The sequence below is a fragment of the Mytilus trossulus genome, chromosome 5, assembly GCF_036588685.1.
Source record: "Mytilus trossulus isolate FHL-02 chromosome 5, PNRI_Mtr1.1.1.hap1, whole genome shotgun sequence".
Classification (NCBI taxonomy): domain Eukaryota; kingdom Metazoa; phylum Mollusca; class Bivalvia; order Mytilida; family Mytilidae; genus Mytilus; species Mytilus trossulus.
This window is the reverse complement of record NC_086377.1, coordinates 13,577,886-13,600,623: the sequence shown is the minus strand read 5'-3', so window position 1 is coordinate 13,600,623 and position 22,738 is coordinate 13,577,886. Positions and strand designations below refer to the sequence as shown.

The following is a 22,738-nucleotide window of genomic DNA, read 5'->3' as shown; positions in this document are numbered from 1 at the left end:
TTTTTCAATTATGGGCCCTAGTAGATTACATTTTTACTATTTACACCACTGGGTCGATGGCACTGCTGGTGGACGTTTCGTCCCCGAGGGTATCACCAGCCCAGTAGTCAGCACTTCGGTGTTGACATGAATATCAATAATGTGGTCATTTTTAAGAAATTTCCTGTATACAAAACTTTGAATTTTTCGAAAAAACTAAGGACTTTCTTATACCAGGCATAGATTACCTTAGCCGTATTTGGCACAACTTTTTGGAATTTTGGATCCAAATGCTCTTCAACTTTGTACTTGTTTTGCTTAATAACTATTTACACCACTGGGTCGATGCCAATGCTGGTGGACGTTTCGTCCCCGAGGGTATCACCAGCCCAGTAGTCAGCACTTCGGTGTTGACATGAATATCAATAATGTGGTCATTTTTAAGAAATTTCCTGTATACAAAACTTTGAATTTTTCGAAAAAACTAAGGACTTTTTTTTATTCCAGGCATAGATTACCTTAGCCGTATTTGGCACAACTTTTTGGAATTTTGGATCCCAAATGCTCTTCAACTTTGAACTTGTTTGGCTTAATAAATGTTTTGATATGAGCATCACTGATGAGTCTTATGTAGACGAAACGCGCGTCTGGCGTACTAATTTATAATCCTGGTACCTTTGATAACTATTTACTGATTAGTTACAATTACTTTTTATTTAATATTCTAGCGTCGATCTCATTACTAACAAACCACTTTTGGCTGAAAGACTGAATCAACTTTTCATTAGTTGCTAAGTAGATGTGTACTGATGTAAAATAAATTAGCCATGTGTGAAGTGGGATGCAATAAAGTCCTTAACTAGACGTCTTTTTCAAATATTACAGTCGCCTACATGCCACTACTTATTCTGATCTAGTTTGGCCTACAACTATAGACATTTACAAGGAAGATTTGTTTATTTGTTCCGATTGATGTGCTAAAGGATTGATTGACAAAAATTGACAACTATATCTCTGAAATGCTTAGATTTGATTTGCATTTTACCTTGATTTGTTTCTTTCGTACATATTTTTGAGACTTAGACATCGCTAGAACACTGTCACTTAAATACATCTATATCCTTCTCAGGATTTTGCAGCGGCTGTTCCCTGATGTCACTCAATTTTCAGGTAATTTTTCATTTTCTTGGGCGTTTGTCGTATGCGATGAAGTCGAGAACGTACGTTCGTTTTTTACTTGAACATTCTCAATCGTAACTATACTTGATTGAAATGATTTGAACTCGACCCTTAAATGGATCGTACAAAAAAATAGCTAATGCCTCGGCTGTGAAATTACCTTATCCAATTAACACCTCTACATACTTTTAAAAAAACCCAACTTTTTTACAATGTAGGAATCGTACAAAAATACTAAATCGACTAATATCGAATGACGGTATTTCATTTCTGCACCAAAAGCAAAACAAAACTAAACTGTTACGTATGTTAAATGCCGATGTGTGACATGTTAAATATCAAATGACGGTTTATAATTTGACTAAAAATTAAGAAGTAATTGCACTTTTTAAATAAAAATAAAACAAACGTTGAGTTGTATTCACATATTATAAAATCCAATTCATCAAATGTGTATATCTAACGATGGTTAATGGTTTTCCTTTACAGACATTACGCTCAAAATAATGAATCTGAATATGCTAATTTTGACGAGTCAAAAATTGGTAATACATTATGTTCGGTGATCGGCAAAATAAGGACTAGTTAATGACTGTATAAAAATATAAAAAAAAATGAAAGGAAGACCCCACCTTTAGGAAGCTTTTATTTGTATTCATCTGATGAGTTGAGCCTTTTTCAACTTATTCTTATAGTTCGTATCTATATTGTACTGTACCGCCACTGTCCCAGGTTAGAGATAGGTTTGGATCTCGCTAACATGTTCAACCCCGCCACATTCTGTATGTATGTGTTTGTTCCAAGTCAGGGGCCTGTAGCTCAGTGATTGTTGTTTGTGAATGTGTTACATCTTTTGTTTTTCGCTCATTTTATGTACTGGCTCCTAGTTTTCTCGTTTGCATTGTTAAGCATATTCATTTCTGGGCCTTTAATTGCTGAGTTAAACCTTTCAATATTTAATGAATGACAATAATTTATTTTGAATTTATTAAACCATAAATTTTTTTTTTGACTCTTCATATTGTATAATCTGCGCAGACTCAAAGAACGTTTTATATTTATCATATTAAGAATAATAACGTACACAAACTGTTGGTGTATGAATACACAACATCAGAGTGAGCGTGTCGCCAAAACAGAAATGACAACATTGAAAATTAGTAATACTTTTAACCAGTCAGAAGACGTAAAATACACCAAATTTATTTTATACTAATTATCGTACATTCAGAGTTTTCATTATGGCATTGGTTGCAAACATTCTATATTTTTCATTTAAATGCAATCCTTTTTTTCATTTGAATGGTATATTTTTTTCATTTTGATGCAATATTTTTTATTTAAATGGTAAAATTTTTCATTTGAATGGTATATTTTTTTTCATTTTGATGCAATATTTTTTATTTAAATGGTAAAATTTTTCATTTAAATGGTATATTTTTTTCATGTTGATGCAATATTTTTTATTAAATGGTATCATTTTCTTTTCAAATGGTATAATTTTTCATTCAAATTTTATAATTTTCATTCAAATGCAATATTTTTTTATTCAATTGGGATAAAAAATCATTTGCATGCAATAATTGTTATTCAAGGGGTATAATAGATTGTTTTATTTATATGCAAGAATTGCATCATGGCATTTTCTTTGACGCCTTAAGGTCAAATTTGCAACAACGTTTGTGATTGGTCGGTATTTATTTGGGTTTTCTCTTTTTCTTTCTACACTTGAGTGACCAATAATTAAAAAAACGCCTTAGAATATCGTCCCTCTAACTAAATCTGGCGCTCTTGCAAATCCTGTACTGTTTTTTTTTGTTAAACTCTTGAGGACACTTTTCAAAACTTTCATTGTATATAGATATATGCAAGTACATTGTAAACCTTTTTTTTAAATAGGTTAGACTTTACATGGTTTTTCACTAGTAATTTATGTGGCCCTGTATGGCTGTCTGTTCGGATTGAGCCAAGGCTCCGTGTTGAAGACCGTACTTTTACCTTTAATGGTTTACATTTACAAGTTTTGACTTGGATGAAGAGTTGTCTCACCGGCGCTTATACCACATCTTCTTATATCTATATACAACGTAAACTAAACGTTTCTCAGACTGTTTTTTAAATCCTTTGCAGCGCGTTGTGCACTGTTTGATAAGTCAATCTGGAAGAACCGTGAAGATTTATTTCAGTTCTAGTTGTTACGTGTATTAGCTTTGAGCAAATTTCCAGTAATTGCAAATTCTTTTATGTCGGTGCTTTGTGTCTATTGTCTTAAAATTATTTTTTTGTGTGTGTCTCGTTTCGATCTTTTGAGTTAATCTAATTGCAACTGATTTTACAGGTTGTTAAATATTGTACTATTATACCACTGTCCCATATTCGGGGGAGGATTTGAGATCCCACTAACGTGCATGTTTAACCTCGCCACAGTTTGTATGTATGTGTTTGTCCAAAGTCAGGAACTTCAGTGGTTGCCGTTTGTTGCTGTGTTATACATATTTGTGTTCGTTCATTTTTTTGTACATTGATTCGACCGCTAGTTTTCTCGCTTGAATTGTTTAACATTTGTGATTTCTGTGCCTTTTATAGCTGACTATATGCGATGTATGCTTAGCTAATTGTCGAAGGCCGCGTACGGTGATTTATAGCTGTTGATTTCTGTGTCATTTGATCTCTTGTGGAGAGTTATCTCATTTGCGGCAATCATACCACATCTTCGTTTCTATATCAACCCTGCCATATTCTTTATTTACCTGTCCAAGGTCAGGAGCCCGTAGTTTAGTGGTTGTCGTTGGTTCATGGCTCGACTCATATTTGATATTTTGTAAATTGTTTTGTTATGTTTAATTAGGCTGTTAGTTTTTTCGTATGAATTGTTTACATTTTCTTGTCGGGCCCTTTATAGACGACTGAACAGTATCAGGTTTTTCTCATTGTTAAAGGCCTTACGATTGTCTATAATTGCTTACATTCACTTCATATTTGAACTCCGTAGGATAGTTGCCTTATTTGCAATCGCATTCCATCTCTTCGTTTTTATATCATAAACCTGACTTCTAAATTCGTGTGTTCATGAACAGACATGAAATATTTGTCACTGGGTGTTAAAATTAGCAACATACAATCAATCAATTTAAACTTGTGTTAAATAAGAACCATTTTATATTTATTTTTTGTTCGGGTGGGGGACAGAAGGATTTCATTTATGAATATGGTTGCCTGATTGTGTGTCAAATTGATTATTATTACTAATCACTAGCATTTTTTGCTATGTCTGGTCATTATTGGCATCAATTGCCAGTGCACGAACTCGCACGAACGCCAAATTTTATTTGGATAGGCGATATTCTGAGGATGACGCGTTTTTTTAATTTTTGGTCACTCAAGTTTAGGGGAGAAAATCCAAATAATTACCGACCAATCGCAAACGATGTTGCAAATTTGACCTTAAGGCGTCAAAGAATTTCCCATACTGCAATTATTGCATATAAATAAAAAAAATATTATACCAATTGAATAACAAATATTGCATGTAACTGATTTTTTATACCAACTGAATAAAAAATATTTCATTTGAATGAAAAATTATACCATTTGAATGAAAAGTTATACCATTTGAAAGGGAAATTATACCTTTTGAATAAAAAATATTGCATCTAAACGAAAAAAATACCATTTAAATGAAAATTTATACCATTTAAATAACAAATATTGCATCTAAATGAAAAAATATACCATTCAAATGAGAAAAAATTGCATTTAAATGAAGAAATATATCAATTAAATATAAAATATTGCATTTAAATGAAAAAAAAGAATGTTTGCAACCAATACCATGCCATAGTTCGTTATCTTTTTTTCAAACACTCATCAAAGTATGAAACAATGAGATAAAATATTGTTATAATATTAACATTTGCTTGTAATTTTCTTTTTTACATCTTAGATCTTACTCGTGGTGTTGGTTGGTTTTACTGGGAAAAGTAGCCAGCAGGTAGTGATCAATATAGATGATATAGTAGGTCAAGGAGTACTTGGAAACATCGATGAAGTCGTTTTAATCAATGAAGGAAGTGTTTCCAGTTCACAAACAAACACGTGTGGTGAGCATCTACCTGGATTAATACACCTTACACGAGGGGGGGGGGGGGGGGGGGGGGTCTCAACATGGGATTTTGGGTACAGGTGTGCAGCTCGTATTTTAAAAACAGCCCCCATTCATATATTGAATAATTGTGAAATCCCTACCTATACATATATTTCACAGCGAAATCATAACCCATTCATATATTTATCAGCTCAAATAGTACCTATATATATCACAATCGGTCAATTACTACCTATTGATATATTTCCTCGGTAAAATGGCACCCCATTGATATATTTGACGGATCAAAAAAGGGACCCATTCCAGCGGCACATATGTACAGGGTTTCCGCTGGCGGTCGCCATTTTCGCAATTTGCGAAAAAATAATAATTGTGGCGATTAAAATTCGTCATTTGCGAAAGAATTTGGCGAAAGAAATATACATAACGATTTATTTTCAGCCATCTTGTTTATTTACTTTTTTCGAGTTTCTCTGACTTTACCCATCAGACAATACTCGGAATTCACCTTGAACTCGTTAAGATTTTGACAGAAAATCAATAATCAGCTGATTGCATTTATAGCTATGATCAGCTACTGACTTCAAAGGACTAATTAATAAAGGTGTTGATTGTATGATATGGTTAAATGGCTTCTGTCACATGTCACAAAATGAATTTATAACCGCGTTGCGACGCACGTGTTAGAAGCAAAATTTTTACGCTTCCTCTCCTTCTTTTAATGATAGTCCAGAAAAGAAAACTTGTTATGACGAAAAATGCTCAAAAGCAAGGAAGGTCTCTGATTTAAAACTTTATCATTTAACATTCATATAGATCTTTGATTTGAGTGGGTACTTTGAAGTTGTTTCAGTAACACACGTGTTTCAAGCATATAGTTTGACTTTTTTACGATGGTCTAGAAGTAGAAAAGAAAACTGTCGTTATGAAATAATCTATTCAAAAGGTTGGCATGAGAGTAACCCTTCAATGTAATGACTACACCTTGCAAGAGGGGTCAACTTCAAGTGATAAGGTGTTTTGTTTTGTTGTAAAAATCACTTCTTTTTTAAGGAGGGGGGGACTTGAAAAAATGTAAAATTTAAAAAAAAAATATATTTGTGTTACTTGGCGAAAAAAATAATAGAGTGGCGAAAAATATATTGTTTTGGCGAAAGAGGTGGCGAAAAAAAAAATTGACCCAGGGGAAACCCTGCATATGTATATACCTTTATATAGGAAGAGACCCCCCCCCCGTGACACCTTATCGCTTATCGTCCGCCATTACTGGATATAACACAGGTTCCAGTAAAATTTTGACGTTATAAAACAAAATATCTGACGCCACAATGGAAAAGTGATTGTTGGTGACGTTAAAAGTTCAAGCGGCCGGGTCAGCCGGTATTGGCGATAAGGTGTATAATCTGATGAGTTTGTATTTGAAGGAGATATATACATGCAATCAGTATCTATCTATATCTGGAAATTATAATCAATCCTGATAAATCGCGGCTACTTACCAATGATTTATATTCTTGTTGATAACAAACCGGTCGGTTAAGTCTAAATATATATGTAATGTATTTTCGAAAGCAACGACAGTAGTTTCATTTTTCAAGAAGTGAATCCTCAATTTCTTTGAAACGTCTGGTTATTTCATGTGTTTACATTGATCTTAGCATAAAATTTTGATCTGAGATAGTAAACAGAAAATAGATTGGCCGAAAATGATATTAAAAAAAAACCGGCGCATCAAGATTAAACATAAATATCACCATCAGGATTTTGTTCCAATTGAAGAGCAGTTTGAACATCTTGATGCAGCAAACCTGAATATGTAAATCTGATATTTACCTTTGATACCTTTTTTTTCCTTAAAAGCGTGAACTCTTCTCTGGTATGTGATTTTGGGTGTCAAAACATTAAAGCATCATTTTGTGATTGTTACGAAGTTGACATTTGGGTCACACTGTCATTTTTGAAATAACATTCACTTTGTGATCATAATACTTTTTCTTTTAAGACGGTACTTTTCTTGGAGGAGTTTTATTAGGACGATTATTGGCACCAATGGCTATGGCGGACGGATCAACGATGACGCCCCTTATGAGCATGTTGACGACCCTTATGAGCATGTTGACAGGAGTGCCACAGACTCCTGTACCAATGGTATGCCCACCCCAATCAACCACCACGCCTTGTCCGTCAACACCGCCTCAAAGAAGTAAGTTAAAGTCATTCAATGTCAAATATTAATTAACTGTGTGGCAAATACGGCAGAAATCAATATACCTTAAATAGCCTTTAATATTGATATTTAAAATCCAATGTTAATATATATATATAAGACCGTATTTTTAGGTCTTTCCACTTTTCTGTAAAAAGACCTATTGTGTTTGTTCTGATTATCATTTTTCTTTCTTCTTCCGCCATGCACTTTTATTTCTTGCATATCAATTTTGTTTCGCAAAGTGTCGCTCAGATATTTGGTATATGAAATTGAACAGTTTATGCTCCTTTGAAATTCATCCTGCAAAAACGAATACTTTTCTTTGTAGGAGGCATTTCCCTGAACAGTGTTTTCCTTGTGTCTGCATCTTCTTCTTAACCGTAAAAGAAAGCGATACATTCATTTCATATTTTTTTTTGTTATATCCTTCGCATGATTTGTCCTATTTTGACCGAAGCAATATGAAATCTTCATATGATGATTATTTCCCCTTATGCATTTGTTTTAAGTGATATGCATTTCTATCTTTTTAACCATAAGTCATAGAGACCTAGAGTCTTTTGATTTGAGCTCCTTATTCCATATCATTGAAGATAAGGTCAATGTCAAAGTCATATTTTAAATTTCGAATTTTGCTATTTTTCCCTTTTTTTTTAAAAAGACATATAAGAAATCGACAAATTATCTTTAATTGGACATGTCTTAACACCTAAATTATGATTGCAAAGGTACGTTAAACTATAAGGGAGTTTTCTCCCCTCTTGTATTCAAAAATACTAGTATGGTGATATAGCGCATTAACCAAGTATAAATAAGATCCATGATCTTTTGATTTGAGGTGCTTGGTTTAATTTAATTTGACGTTCTAGAATTTGACTTTTGCTTTTACCTCATATATATATATATATGATAAAGCCGTTAGACTGTTTGCAATAGATTTCGAACCATATAACCTTGAAAAAACAACCGGAAGTGACCTTGTATAAACCGGAATTATATTTTTGTACTTTATTAATATAAATGTATATAGAACCAGATATTTTTGGAATTAGTGTCAAGTAAATATTGAAATAGTATCGGAAGTAACATTTTTCAAACCGGAAGTAAAAAATCTCCCTTATTAAAAAAAATATTATATAGAAACCATATATTTTTGGAATCAGCGTACAATAAGCTATCAATTGATAATTGAAATGACATTTTAAAACTAATTTTACTACTATCATAGTTAAATACATGGTTTTCGTTGGAAAGAGTTATAATACATTTTATTTTTTTCGTATTTTTCTGACGCCAAGTTTTGAAATTAATTTTTCGCCACATGACGCTTAGATATTTCTTATTTTGTATTATACAGTTTATGCGCTTTAAAACTTAAAGCTGCTATGAGGAACCATGTTCTTTCTAAGATTTATCTCCCTATTCACTGTTTACCTAATGTGTGCATCTTCTACGTAACAAAAAAAGATATCGTCTAAATTCTTTTTTCTAACTTGTTCGTTCCATCACAAGGAATTTTTCACTAGTTTGGATCGAAGCGATTCGATGAAATGTTATAGGAGTATCTACCTTTACAAAATAAATCTGTCAGTTTGTTTTTTAAACTCATAAACCTTTAACCCTATTACCTTGGAACCTTTTGATATGATGTGCATGGGTCCTAACTTTGAAAATGAGGTCAAAGGTCAAGGTTAATTCAAAAATTTGACTTTTGCTTATTTGTCATTTTTTCAAACACTTTTAAAGATATATATATAAAAAAAAACAAATGCAAAATGTTTGCTTTATTGTACTGAAGATATGTAACATTTGGTATGAAATAATCAATGGCATCTTGTGGGAGTTAGTGCCCCTGAAATGTCTAATTATAAGTTTAACTGACTGTTTTTTCAACTAGGTTCATAATAAAGCCTTATGACCTTGAACAAAAGGTTGGCGATATCTGACCTTGAAAAATGACAACCGGAAGTGACCTTTAGGAAAGTGGAAGTAGCCTTTTTCCACTTTTGTCATGAAAAAGTACTCAGAATCAATATATTTTCTAATCTAGATACATTATCTTATCACCAAAGACTAGAAATAAACCAGGTTACAGGTAAAAGTATAAAGAAAATATATGTCCTTTGAATAAAAAAAAAGTGTAAAAAAGGCTATCATATGAGACCGGAAGTAACACTTACTTCACTAGAAGTAGCTATTTATCTCCCTTATTTCACTCAAAAGAAAATAGAAACCACTCATATATTGTATCAGTATGAATTATCTTAAGATTGGATGCCAATTTTATTTTGATTGGACAGAAACTAGCTTCTTTTAATTACATTCAAAACTGATGTGAGAAAACCTTCAATTGTTCAGAGAGAACAATTATTTATAATCATTATCATTTTTTCAGGCAATACATGCAACATGCGCTTTTAATTTTCACCCTGATAAGACGGAACAATTTTCTTTGTAAGAGTTATCTACCTACTCACTGTTTATCAACTGTGTGCATTTCGTTAGAAACAAAAAGAGATATCGACAAAAAACTTGAGAAACACTGATTTCATGGATTATGTATGCGTTTTTGTTTATTTTTATTTTTTCATGTATTTCTTACAGCCGTCAACCGTGTTATACTGTGCGAAGGAGATGTGCCGGCCTTTATCAGTTGCGATTCACAAATAAATATAGTAGGAGCTGTATACGGACGAGTAGACCCCAGTATTTGTCCAGATCCCAGAATATCGACAACAAGCTGTATCTCAACTACGTCAGATGCTCTAGTTAAAACAGATTGCAATGGACAAACTATTTGTCAATTAATTGCTAATAATGGTAAATTTGGTGACCCCTGTCCAGGTACATACAAATATCTGGATGTCACATATACGTGTATTTAGATAGGAATACAAACTGTTTGCTTACTTTTTAAGTTTTAAACAGTCCAAATGGATTAATAAAATATATCTTAAAATGTCGTCATTCAATATTAAAGATGATAATTGACACGGGGCTGCTCCTCCTATATAAAGGTATGAACCGAGATGTCGTTTCCTATATGAAGGTATGTACCGAGGTGCCGCCTCTTATATAAAGGTATGTACCGAGGTGCCGCTTCCTATATAAAGGTATGTACCGAGGTGCTGCTTCTTATATAAAGGTATGTACCGAGGTGCCGCTTCCTATATAAAGGTATGTACCGAGGTGCCGCTTCCTATATAAAGGTATGTACCGAGGTGCCGCTTCGTATATAAAGGTATGTACCGAGGTGCCGCTTCCTATATAAAGGAATGTATCGAGGTGCTGCTTCTTATATAAAGGTATGTACCGAGGTGCAGCTTCCTATATAAAGATAGGAACCAAGATTCCGCTTCTTGTATAAAGGTATGTACCGGGGTGTCGCTTCTTATATAAAGGTACGTACCGAGGTGCCGTTTCTTATATAAAGGTATGTGTGTCGCTTCTTATATAAAGGTATGTACCGAGGTGCCGCTTCTTATATAAAGGTATGTACCGAGGTGCCGATTCTTATATAAAGGTATGTACCGAGGTGTCGCTTCTTATATAAAGGTATGTACCTATGTAAACCAACTTATTTTCGCCCACTTTATTTCGCGTTTTACCCTTTTTTTACCACTTCGTGGCTATTTAATTTCGAGATAATCTGATTTACATGATGAAGTGTATTAAGGAAAGATAAAAAACTGACGTCTTCGCGACGATTTATATTCGCGTTATTTTTCTACTCGCGAAAATAAGTTGGTTTACAGTAGTTATTTCTAGGAATGTCTACTATATAAACGGTTATGATTTCAGTAGGTAATATATAAATGAATATAAATGGATATGTCGTAGGTTTAACTCTATCATCTTCTGTTAATTTGAGAGGCGTGGTGTAGGGGTTAGTGCATCGGACTTTCCTGGTTCGATCCACGCCCGGGAAGAAAATTTTAGGGATTGAATCCTTTTCCACCATTTATAAGTATGGTCTTGAGGAAATTATGATAGTCCGTCGGAAGATAACGATAAATGACTGACCTGTGCTTAACGAGATCCATACCTCTTGCACGTAGAAGATACCATTGTAGATTTCGAAAAAAAAGAGCTGATTAATGCCGCTTCAAGGCAACAGTCGCATCCGTAAAAATTTAAACTAAACTAATTTGTCTGTAAAAACTATGCAATGATCGTTTTAACTATAACACGGACACCGTATTGTTAGCATTCTATCGACAAACATGTCATGATAGCTTGGAAATATATATAAATTTGTTGTGATTTTGTTATTAAATATGTGAATGGGTAAGCATTAACGCATACTAAAGTACTTAAATATAGGCATGCGTGTGTTTTTAAAACCCAGCCGATCGTCGGTAGCCAAATGAGTAGGTCCGGTAAGGGCCGATTTTGGCCTCAAATTTCAGGTTCATCTCACGAAAGTTTTGGACACTTTTTAAAAACGTAAGTGTTTATTTCAATTGATTCGATTAGTGTTTGTGAAAGATTTTAACTGATTTAGTCATTAAAAACGCTCTGATTCCAGCTTACATATGAACAATCTATCAAATATGCAAAAAAACGTCACTTTTCATATGTTTTTTGTCAAAAATGAAAGTGGCCGCATCCGTGTTCAGCCTCAATCTTTATATATGTTTTGTATTAACATCAAATAAAACTTAAATTTCACTAGTATGAATGAACACGAATGTGGCCACTTTCATTTTAGACGGAAAAATCAACCAAAATGCTAAAATTTTGCCAATTTCAGTAATTAAGCATGGCTTAATGATGCTAGAACGCAATATTTGTTCATTGTTTTGTCAAAAACAGCTCATATTTATGTAGCAGAAGCATTTTACTTTCCAAAGTATAGCTTCAAGATTACGTTTTCACAATTTTCTAAAACTGCTATGTTTTGGGTCCAAAAAGGGGTCTTACTGAACTTACTTCTTTGTAGGTTTAGCCTAGCCAATAATTCGATGAAAAACAAACAACGCCATTTCCTTAAGAATCAATCAAAGGACAAGCAACAACCCAAGCAAGGCCATCTGAACCATGCATTTTGAACATTAACTTTATGTAATAAAATTAACCGTACCAATTTTCTTGCACCAGATGCGCAGTTCGACAATACATGTCTCTTCAGTGATGCTTGTGGCCAACATATTTGAAATCAAAAGGTTATTTAAAAGATGAAGAGCCTTAATCCAAAAGTTCCAAAAAGTATAGCCAAATCCGTAAATGAGATTTGCATGAGGGAGATACATTCCTGAATTTATAATAATTTCTAATATTTTGTAACAGCAAATTTTAATAACACAAACATTCCGTATTTTCATGCCAGTACCGAAGGACTGGCTACTGGGCTGGTGATACCCTCGGGGACTAATAGTCCACCAGCAGAGGCATCGACCTAGTAATTGTTACATTTGAAGGCATAACATTGTACACAATTGTCTCGTTTTAAAGTTACGTCACAAGTTCAAAACAAAAAATTCTAAAAGACACGATGCAGAGAGGTTCATCAAAACTCATTTGTCTAAAATATTTAGACAAAATACTAGAAATTCGAGCGAAATCTTAGTATTTACAAACTTTATAGTTGATGTGTTTCACAGATTTTATTTGTAACCCGGATTGTTTTCTTTTAATCTATTTATGACATTCAAACAGCGGTATACAACTGTTGCCTTTGTTTTAGTCTTTAATTGAAGCTATACCCTTATTACAAATAAACAATAAAGGAACTTAAAAGAGTGCATATTATATGTTATTTGAATTACACATTTGTAATTTAGCTGACAAAACAGAAATGGCATTTATTTTTTTATTCGATATATACATTCAAAATATGATATAAACAAAAACACCACTTTGATTTGATTATCTGAAAGTCATAATTATAAATTTACTGCTAACAAAACTTTTGAAATACTAAGGCTTTTCTATCTCAGGAATAGGTTACCTTAGGTGTATTTGGGAAAACACCTTTTTGGTCCTCAATGCTCTTCAATTTTATTCGGCCTTTTTAGCATTTTGTATTCGAGCGTCACTGATGAGTCTTTAGAAAACGAAACGCCCATCTGGCGTAAATATGATTTTTTAAATCCTGTTGAGTTTATTGGGGGTCTGCAGAATAATGAATACTGGCTAAAAACCAAGCACGCGAACCAATACAGCGATCCACATATAACACCCATCGTGTTTCTTTTAAAAACTACGTGATAAAAGTTATCAAAGGTACCAGGATTATAATTTAGTACGCCAGACGCGCGTTGATGAGCATCGAGGTTTCAAAATTTAAAAAAGATGTGCCAAATACGGCTAAGGTAATCTATGCCTGGGAAAAAAAATCCTTAGTTTTTCGAAAAAATCAAAATTTTGTAAATTTATAAAAATGACCACATTTTTGATATTTATCATGTTCATGTCAACACCGAAGTGTTTACTACTGGGCTGGTGATACCCTCGGGGACGAAACGTCCACCAGCAGTGGCATCGACCCAGTGGTGTAAATAGTTATCAAAGGTACCAGGATTATAATTTAGTACGCAAGACGCATGTTTCTTCATAAGACTCATCAGTGACGCTCAAATCAAAATATTTATAAAGCCAAACAAGTACAAAGTTGATGAGCATTGAGGATTCAAAATTCCAAAAAGTTGTACCAAATACGGCTAAGGATTGATTGATTGATTGTTGGTTGCTTAACGTCCAGTGGCAAATATTTCATGCATATTCAGGACGAGAACAAGTTCATAATAAATACAATAGGTAGGTTGATACAATAGAGTCCATCTGGGTTGGAATGACTGTATCATTTTTGGAATGACTGTATCATTTTTCTGTCTATGTCGAAATAACATAAAAAATGTGTTGTACACTGTAAAATAACCCGCTACGCGCGTTATTTAGTGTGCACCACATTTTTTATGTTATTTCTTCATAGACAGAAAAATGATACAGTCATTCCTTAAATGTTTATAGCAAACAATTAGAAATATAAACTTTATCATTTTTTACATAATAGGAAAATCTATGTAAAAATAAAGATTAACTGCTTAATGTGCAGTGGCAAATATTTCACACCAGTATGAAGGATCACAGAATATATAACATAAATAATTGTTTAGTTCTGATATATACAACTTTTAAAATCAATTTCTAGAATCGTATATTCTGTATTTGTAAACTGGTATGATGTAAATTTATCAATATTACCGTGTAATTAATTAACCTACTTTTATTTAAATGATTAACTCCTACAAAGTATTCAGATATTTTAAAATAATATTCACCTTGTAGAATTATGATTCTTTTGCCTTGCATCTTTACCTTTGCTATATGAAAGTAAAATACAGCTGAATACATATTGCATTCATGGTAATATATATATTAGTATATACGAGTCTAAATTGAAAACTACGTTCAAACCTATGATTGCGTTGGATCAAAACCGCAATTTTTATACGTGTGCATGTCAAACAAATTTCGTTGTAGAAGGGTCTAAGAACAGCACAAACAACACTTTTCAAAAGACCAAAAAAGTGAAAAAGTATATTTAAACAAAACGCATTTGACTAACAGGTCGAACAACTGATGTTCTTTTACCGGGCTGACTGCCATTGGCGATTGCCAAATAAAAATTGATCACAAGATGTAACAAAATGGATCTTAATATAAATTTAATACGTCACAGAAAAAAAATGTTGTTAACTTGTGGCCACGATGTTGTGCCAGTATATATATATACCTAGTTTTAACCAATAACCAGTATGTGTGTGTGGGTGCTGAGTGTATGTGGTCAATGCTGAGGGTCAATGTGGCCTGATATTTCCATGTAAGAGAACACAACTGTTATGAGTTATTGTTAGGATTCTTTATATACAGAAACCAAATCAGTTTCCGATCTATGTAATATATGTAAAGTCTTCATTCCTTCTAGACATGACTGCGTATTTATAAACCAACACAGTCAAAAATGACACCTCCCTTTTTATATAGGATTTTACTCAAAGAATGGTAGAAGTATAGAGATAACAAAATTTTAATGCCCAAGTCAACTCTAAGGTATTGAAATTGATTGATTGTTGGTTGCTTAACGTCAAGTGGGAAATATTTTATGCATATTCAGGACGAGAACAAGTTGACAATAAATACAATAGGTAGGTTGATACAATAGAGGCCATCTGGGATAATGGTCGGAGAAATTTGGAATGCCGCCGGAAAAGGAGGGTATCGTGGATAGGGACAGAAATTATGCCCTTGCAAAAGGCCACCTACGATCCCCTCAAAAGAATTGTTGCAAGGGTTCTTAAAGTGCAAAGAGAGTGGCACTCTTTTTACTCGAGGCATTGGATTTAACGTTCCCCTTTTGACCGGACGTGACTGCGAACTTGATACATCCCGCACAGCCAAACGGACGCCACGCTTCGGCAAACGTTTTACTGCCGGTCGGGAGAAGACCAAGTGACCATATTTCTATACCCCAGTCACTCATGGTTTTTTTTTTTACATGAAACAAGACTTACATCATGTTACACTACTTCAGAAATTAACATATTCAATTTTGTTAAAACATGCTGTAGCATTTTTAGCTCACCTGGCCCAAAGGGCCAAGTGAGCTTTTCCCAACACTTTGCGTCCGTCGTCGTTATCTTTTCAAAAATCTTCTCCTGTGAAACTACTGGGCCAAAGTTAACCAAACTTGGCGCCCAGTCAACAAACCAAGATGGCCGCCACGGCTAAAAATGGAACATAGGGGTAAAATGCAGTTTTTGGCTTAAAACTCAAAAACCAAAGCATTTAGAGCAAATCTGACATGGGGTAATATTGTTTATCAGGTCAAGATCTATCTGCCTCAAAATTTTCAGATGAATCAGACAACCCGTTGTTGGATTGCTGCCCCTGAATTGGTAATTTTAGGGAAATTTTGCTGTTTTTGGTTATTATCTTGAATATTATTATAGATAGAGATAAACTGTAAACAGCAATAATGTTCAGCAAAGTAAGATTAACAAATAAGTCAACTTTACTGAAATGGTCAGTTTACCCCTTTAGGAGTTGTTGCCGTTTATAGTAAATTTTTTCACAATTTTTCGTAAATCTTTGTAATCTTTTACAAAAATCTTCTCAGGCGGAAGTATCATTATGACGAAAAAGATAATGACACGCCGGACAATGAATAGGAAGACAGCAGATCTAAATGAAGAAAACATTGACTTTCTTCGAAGATCAATAAACGAAAATGGCGTAACAAGCCGAGAAAGTACAGACGACGATAGAGATTCTGGCAAACCATAAAATGAACGGGATGACGGCAGATATAAAGTAAGAAAGTGGTTACTTAAACAGAAGAGCGATAAATGGGAAAACAAATCCAAAACAAGTCGAGAAAAGAATTGATGTAATAAAACATTGCATTGGTAACAAAAATCCAAAGAAATCACACAAATTGTTAAATTAAAGGAAAACACTGATTTTGAAGCTAAGAAAACAAAACAAAAAAAGTGACACCGACGACCGTCGAGAAAAGTATTGATGTAAAAGAAAATTGCATTAGTGAAGGAAAATCCATGGAAAACAGAAAACATTTAAATGCGGCTTAAAGCAATCAACAATCAATCAATCATGAGCACGAAAAAGCTGTATCGTGTTTTAAACATAATAACAAGAAAAATTTGTAAAGGTTCCGCGGAACCCAGTGTCTACTTTTGCTGTAAATTGCAGGCTCAACAAAAATGAGGGAAAAAATCAATTAAAATATTCCGCTTGATACTCTATCTTTTGATTGTAAGAAGCTTCTATCCAAGTTTGGAAAAAATCCAGGATGAATCTAATAAATGTTTTAAATCAAAGCGCTGCAAGCACTGTAGGCAGTTAACCAAAAACCAAGGCAAACATACTTATGAAAAATGTGGCAATGTTGCTTCATTTTATTTTTAAAGATTTAAAAGAACAAACATTAAACATTCATATATAATTGTACATTTATGTTCATTTAATGAATTAAACATTAAAGCAAATAATTCATATTTTATCAAGGTTTTCAATAGCATCGGACATGACCACGAATGGTCATGAGTCAGCAGTGGTACACATTTGCAATGATTGCAGTTCTTCTAGTTGATCGTAATTGTTCGTATTAGTTGACTGTTAGAAGTTCAAGTTGGCTTTAGTACGAGCTTGTAAAAGTATGAATGGACTTGTTTCCCTGGAAAGAAAAATGAGTTTGTGTTGTACAGTACAAAAGTTATGAGACACAAATCAGACAAATGTTTACTACTACAGGGATCAACGGTGAGGTCTGACTGATAAATGTAAATGACTCCCACCTTCACCCCACGTCCATGATATCTTAGTTTGGAATAAAATGACAGGTGTTAGGGTCTAGCAAAGTGATATGCATATGTGTCGCCTATGAGATTGACCTTGTATGTCATTCAATCTTTTTTGAAATGATAAACAGGAATGAATATGGTTTAGGCGTTGGTATCTCAATCTTTTACAAGTTCTTAAAACACACACAACAGGGTGTGGGGTGACCCTAGGGACTACCCCTATTTTTCATTTGATTTTTTATATTGTCCATACGTTAATATATATGATTTATGGGTGGGAATTTCGACCGTTATCAAGTTTTTAAACAGGAGGGGTGGTGGACCCAAGTGACTTCCCCTTTATTTCATTTGATTTTTTATATTGTCCAATACATGAATATATATGGTTGAGGGGTGGTGATCTTATCTGTTTCTAAGTTATCAAACAGGATTGGGAAGGGTGACCCCAAGAACTCTTCCTATATTTCATTTGATTAGTTCACATACATGAATATATATGGTTTAATTTAAAGGTGGGGATCTCAACTGTTTCCAACTTCTCAATCAGGTGACTGCAGGGACTCCCCCTATATTTCATTTAATTTCGAGTTGGGGATCCCATCTGTTTCAAAGTTCTTAAACATGAGGGGTATGGTGACCACAGGGACTTCCCCTATATTTCATTTGATTTGTTTTATAGTCTTATACATGAGTATATATGGTTAAGGGGTGATGATGTCGAATTTTTCTAAGTTCACAAACAGGTGGGTGTACAGTGATCATAATTCATTTGATTTGTAATATTGTCCCACACATAAATATGTATTGTTTAAATTGTGGATTTGGACCGTTATAAATTTTCAAACAGAAAGGGGTAGAGTGGCCCCACGAACTCAACCTATATTTCATATGATTTGTTATATTGTCCCATACATGAATATATATGGTTTAGGGGTGGGCATCTTGACCGTTACCAAGTTTTGGTCATTTTGGTCTCTTGTCGATAGTTGTCTCATTGGCAATCATACCACATCTTTTTTATATTAGAAACTTCCAGCTGTTTTAACTAGCCTATCAAAATTGAGAAGAAAAAATTACCCCTTGAAATTGCAGTAATAAGTTTAACTTGAAAAGCATTTAACATGCATTACCAACATTTATCACTGATAAAAAAAATAAACTGTTAGATAAACTCTTCCCAGCTGTCACATTGTATTGGATTTTGACATTAAAATTGGTGTACAAAATATTTTCTGCTTTTTCTTTCTTTTCCATATATCTGCGAGTCAGACTACTATGTTGGGAAATCTTAACTACTATGTTATAGTAGTCTCATCATATATCTTTTGGTTTTCAATTCTAGTGTTTAATTTATTCACCATGCATAGAATGTATTTTGTCAACTGTCTAGATTTTTTTTGTTAGAAAAAACCCGGGATTACCCTTATCCGCTTCCGGAATCGGATCCGATATTGTAATCTTGCGGCAGCCATTTTATTTTCAATGTTGTTTTTGACAGACAGTGCGATACGATTTTACTCGGATTTACACATTATTTATCGGAGATTTTCTGTATAAAGCTCGCTGTTGAACAAATTGAACATCGCTGTCATGAATAGTGATGACAAAAATAAGTTTGAGATCGTTTATTAGGAAACTTTGGTAAAAATGTTTGCAAACGTTTGCGACTCGTAACGGGAAGAAGAAGAAAGTTATTTTTTTTATTTTCTTTCAAGGTCCGTCGGGCATGTCGGGCATAGCTAGTAACGAAGTAGAAAGTACGACTGCAAAATTGGAAGGTCGCAGAACTCGGACCACCGCTAATTTGAACCCCTGCGTCCAAATTGAAAAGATACGACAATTTCGTCTTCTTATTTAAAATTGCCGCCAACAGCGTGATCAGTTGTACGTAGTTGACTAACAATATTCCTACGACTTTTGCAATTTGGGAAATCTTAACAACTTGTCTTTATAGATTTTCGGCGATTAAATATTTCATAACATTTGTTCTTTAACATCTTAGCCAAAAGCTCAGGGGATAATAATTAAACTACATAAGGATTCCTAATGTGCTCTACTTCCTGTGCACCTCAAATTTTTGGGAAAATCGACGATCATTTAAGGTTTTTCTGGTCATATTTTTTGTAATCCAGAATGAAAAGTATGAAAAAACTGTCCAATAAGTTATAAATAATGTAGTAGCCAGATAGATGATAACAATGGCACGTATTTCATCATTTATTGGGTAGCACACAAATCCAGGGTGCTCGCATAAGGCAGCTTAACTGCCTACAAATTTAACTATATGGATGTAATATTAACTGGAAAAAAAAACTAAGTTCATTTATTAGTAAAATACAAATACACAGGTACAAAATATTCACAAAATTTCCTTCTAGATACTAGCTTTTGATCATAAACAAGCTTCTGTCCAAGTTTGGTATAGTATAAGAAAGTTAATCACAGAGATAATGTGTTGTTTCCTAGCAGAAAATCTAAGTCCATTTAAAATAAAATACAGAACAAATGGATTGATCGTTATACAAAATTTACTTCTAAGTACTATCTAACAATCATAAACATGCTTCTGTCCAAGTTTGGTACAAACCAATGATTCTTTAAGGAAGTTATTAAAATTTTAAAAACTTGAACCACAGAGTAAATGTGATGTTTTCCTGCAGAAAAACTAAGTCCATTTATATGTAAAATACGGAAAAAATGAAATTTCATTTTTACAAAATTTACTTCTGGATACTAATAAATGATCATAAACAGCTTCTGTCCAAGTTTGGTAGAGATTCAGGATAGTTAAAGAAAGTTATTAAAATTTCAAAAACTTTAACCACAGAGTGAATGTAATGTTTCCCGCAGAAAAAAACTAAGTCCATTTATAAGTAAAATACGGAAAAAATGGAATTTTATTTTCACAAAATTAACTTCTGGATACTATCTAATGATCATAAACAAGCTTCTGTCCAAGTTTGGTAGAAATCCAGTATGGTTTAAGAAATTTATTAAAATTTCAAAAACTACAGAGTGAATATTTGTGGACGCCGACGACGACGGAATGTAGGATCGCTTAGTCTCGCTTTTTCGACTTAAGTCGAAGGCTCGACAATAACCATATAGCACTTTACCGTATTTCTTTCATGAAGTGTTCACTGTTGATAAGGGACACATATAATGCCTACAAAATGGGAGATGGAAATAGAATTCTTCTCAAAGCTAAATATCAGATGTTAAAGTCTCGCATTGGAAATCATAGAAAATACCAACTGTAGCTATTTAGATTCATGGCCTATTGTTATTCTTTATTAACTCATACAATAGCTCATGAATACATTTGGAATTGTACTGCAAAAATGCATGGCAGTTTAGGACATAATTTACCTAATGACCCCTCGGTAGAAATTCTGGTCCAGGCAATCAAGAAGAAAACATATGTTCAGGCGCTAATGCTACTTACAAAAGTGAAATGCAGCTTTGACATTACAAATTCAAGAAGAGATTTTTTACAAATATGCAAAAAAATGTGAATTAGAATACGATAGGAAGAAAAAGGACGTTATTGCTATGGTATCTACAGTCAGCACGTGTTTTTGACTTCATTCCTGGTCGAGAGTATGCCAAATTTCAAGGATTTTCAGACATTTCCTCTAGATTGAAAGTGCCGGAGCTGCACAAATGGATTACCGAAAACAAGGAATGTCTTTCATATTAGACAAACTAGATGACGACTTTGATGCCTCTTAAACAATTTAATGGAATGTCGATTGATTGTTGGTTGCTCAACATCAAGTGGCAAATATTTCATGCAGTCAGGACGAAAACAAGTTCACAATAAATACAACAGGTAGGTCTTGTTACAATAGAGGCCATTGGGGATGATGGTCGAGGAAAATGAGGGTATATTGGATAGGGAAAATGTATTGCAACAGGCCACACACGCACCCCTCAAAGACTAAGAAAAATTTGTTTTATGCTTTGTAGTGTCAAAATATGTACACTTTACTGGATCTGTTTGTTACAATCTCAAAGCCAAATGTAGACAACATTAATGCTTGAGCAATGTTTAATTTACTGCTATGTTAAAACGCATAAAAAACTTTCAATACTTATACAAGATTGATTGATTGATTGCTTAACATCCAGTGGCAAATATTTCATGCATATTCAGGACGAGAACAAGTTAACAATAAATACAAAAGGTAGGTCTGGTCCTAATAGAGGCAATTCGGGATGATGGTCGGGGAAATTTGGACTGCCACTGGAAAAAGAGGGTATATTGGATAGGGACCGAAATTTTCCCTTGCAACAGGGCACCTACGGACCCACTTATACAAGAATAATCTCTTATACACCAGGTCTACTCCCATTAAATCAATATACAATGAAAATATGTTGTGTATTTACATGATGTTTACTATTGTCTTGCACACATCACGGTGTTATTGATGGTTGTTTGATCTATATGAGGTTCGTTAACAAACACGTGACATGTATAATTTATCTTTGTGAGGAGGTGTAATTTGACATGTTTTGGCATGTTTGAATTCAATAGGATATTAGTTTATATAGATATAGGAAGATGTGGTGTGGGTGCCAATGAGACAACTCTCCATCCAAATAACAATTTAAAAAAAATTTAAACCATTATAGGTCAATGTATGGCTTTCAACACAGAGCCTTGGATCACACCGAAAAACAAGCTACAAAGGGCCCCAAAATTACTAGTGTAAAACCATGTAAACGGTAAAACCAACGGTCTAATCTATATGAAAAAAACGAGAAACAAGAAACACGTATATGTATGCTTGTCATTAGATATTGTGTTAACAGTTTGGTTGCTATATTTGCATTTTGAGAACTGCGACTTAAATCTCTACACATATACACTAGTCTGAAAAAGGGCATTATTTTAAATTATTAAAAATAAGTGATTGCAGATTATATGAATTTGAT

At 33.6% G+C, this 22,738-nt stretch overlaps 1 protein-coding gene and 1 pseudogene across 1 annotated transcript; both read left to right on the top strand.

The window, feature by feature from the left end:
- Nucleotides 1-1,063: 1,063 nt before the first annotated feature.
- Nucleotides 1,064-16,760, top strand: LOC134717620 (uncharacterized). Its single transcript, XM_063580114.1, has 5 exons — nucleotides 1,064-1,149; nucleotides 5,102-5,258; nucleotides 7,266-7,466; nucleotides 10,077-10,316; nucleotides 16,594-16,760. Exons 1-5 carry the CDS (start codon nucleotides 1,132-1,134, stop codon nucleotides 16,758-16,760), a joined length of 783 nt encoding a protein of 260 aa, XP_063436184.1. The 5' UTR covers nucleotides 1,064-1,131.
- A 10-nt stretch (nucleotides 16,761-16,770) lies between these two features.
- Nucleotides 16,771-21,497, top strand: LOC134717619 (uncharacterized; annotated as a pseudogene).
- The last annotated feature ends 1,241 nt before the right edge of the window (nucleotides 21,498-22,738 follow it).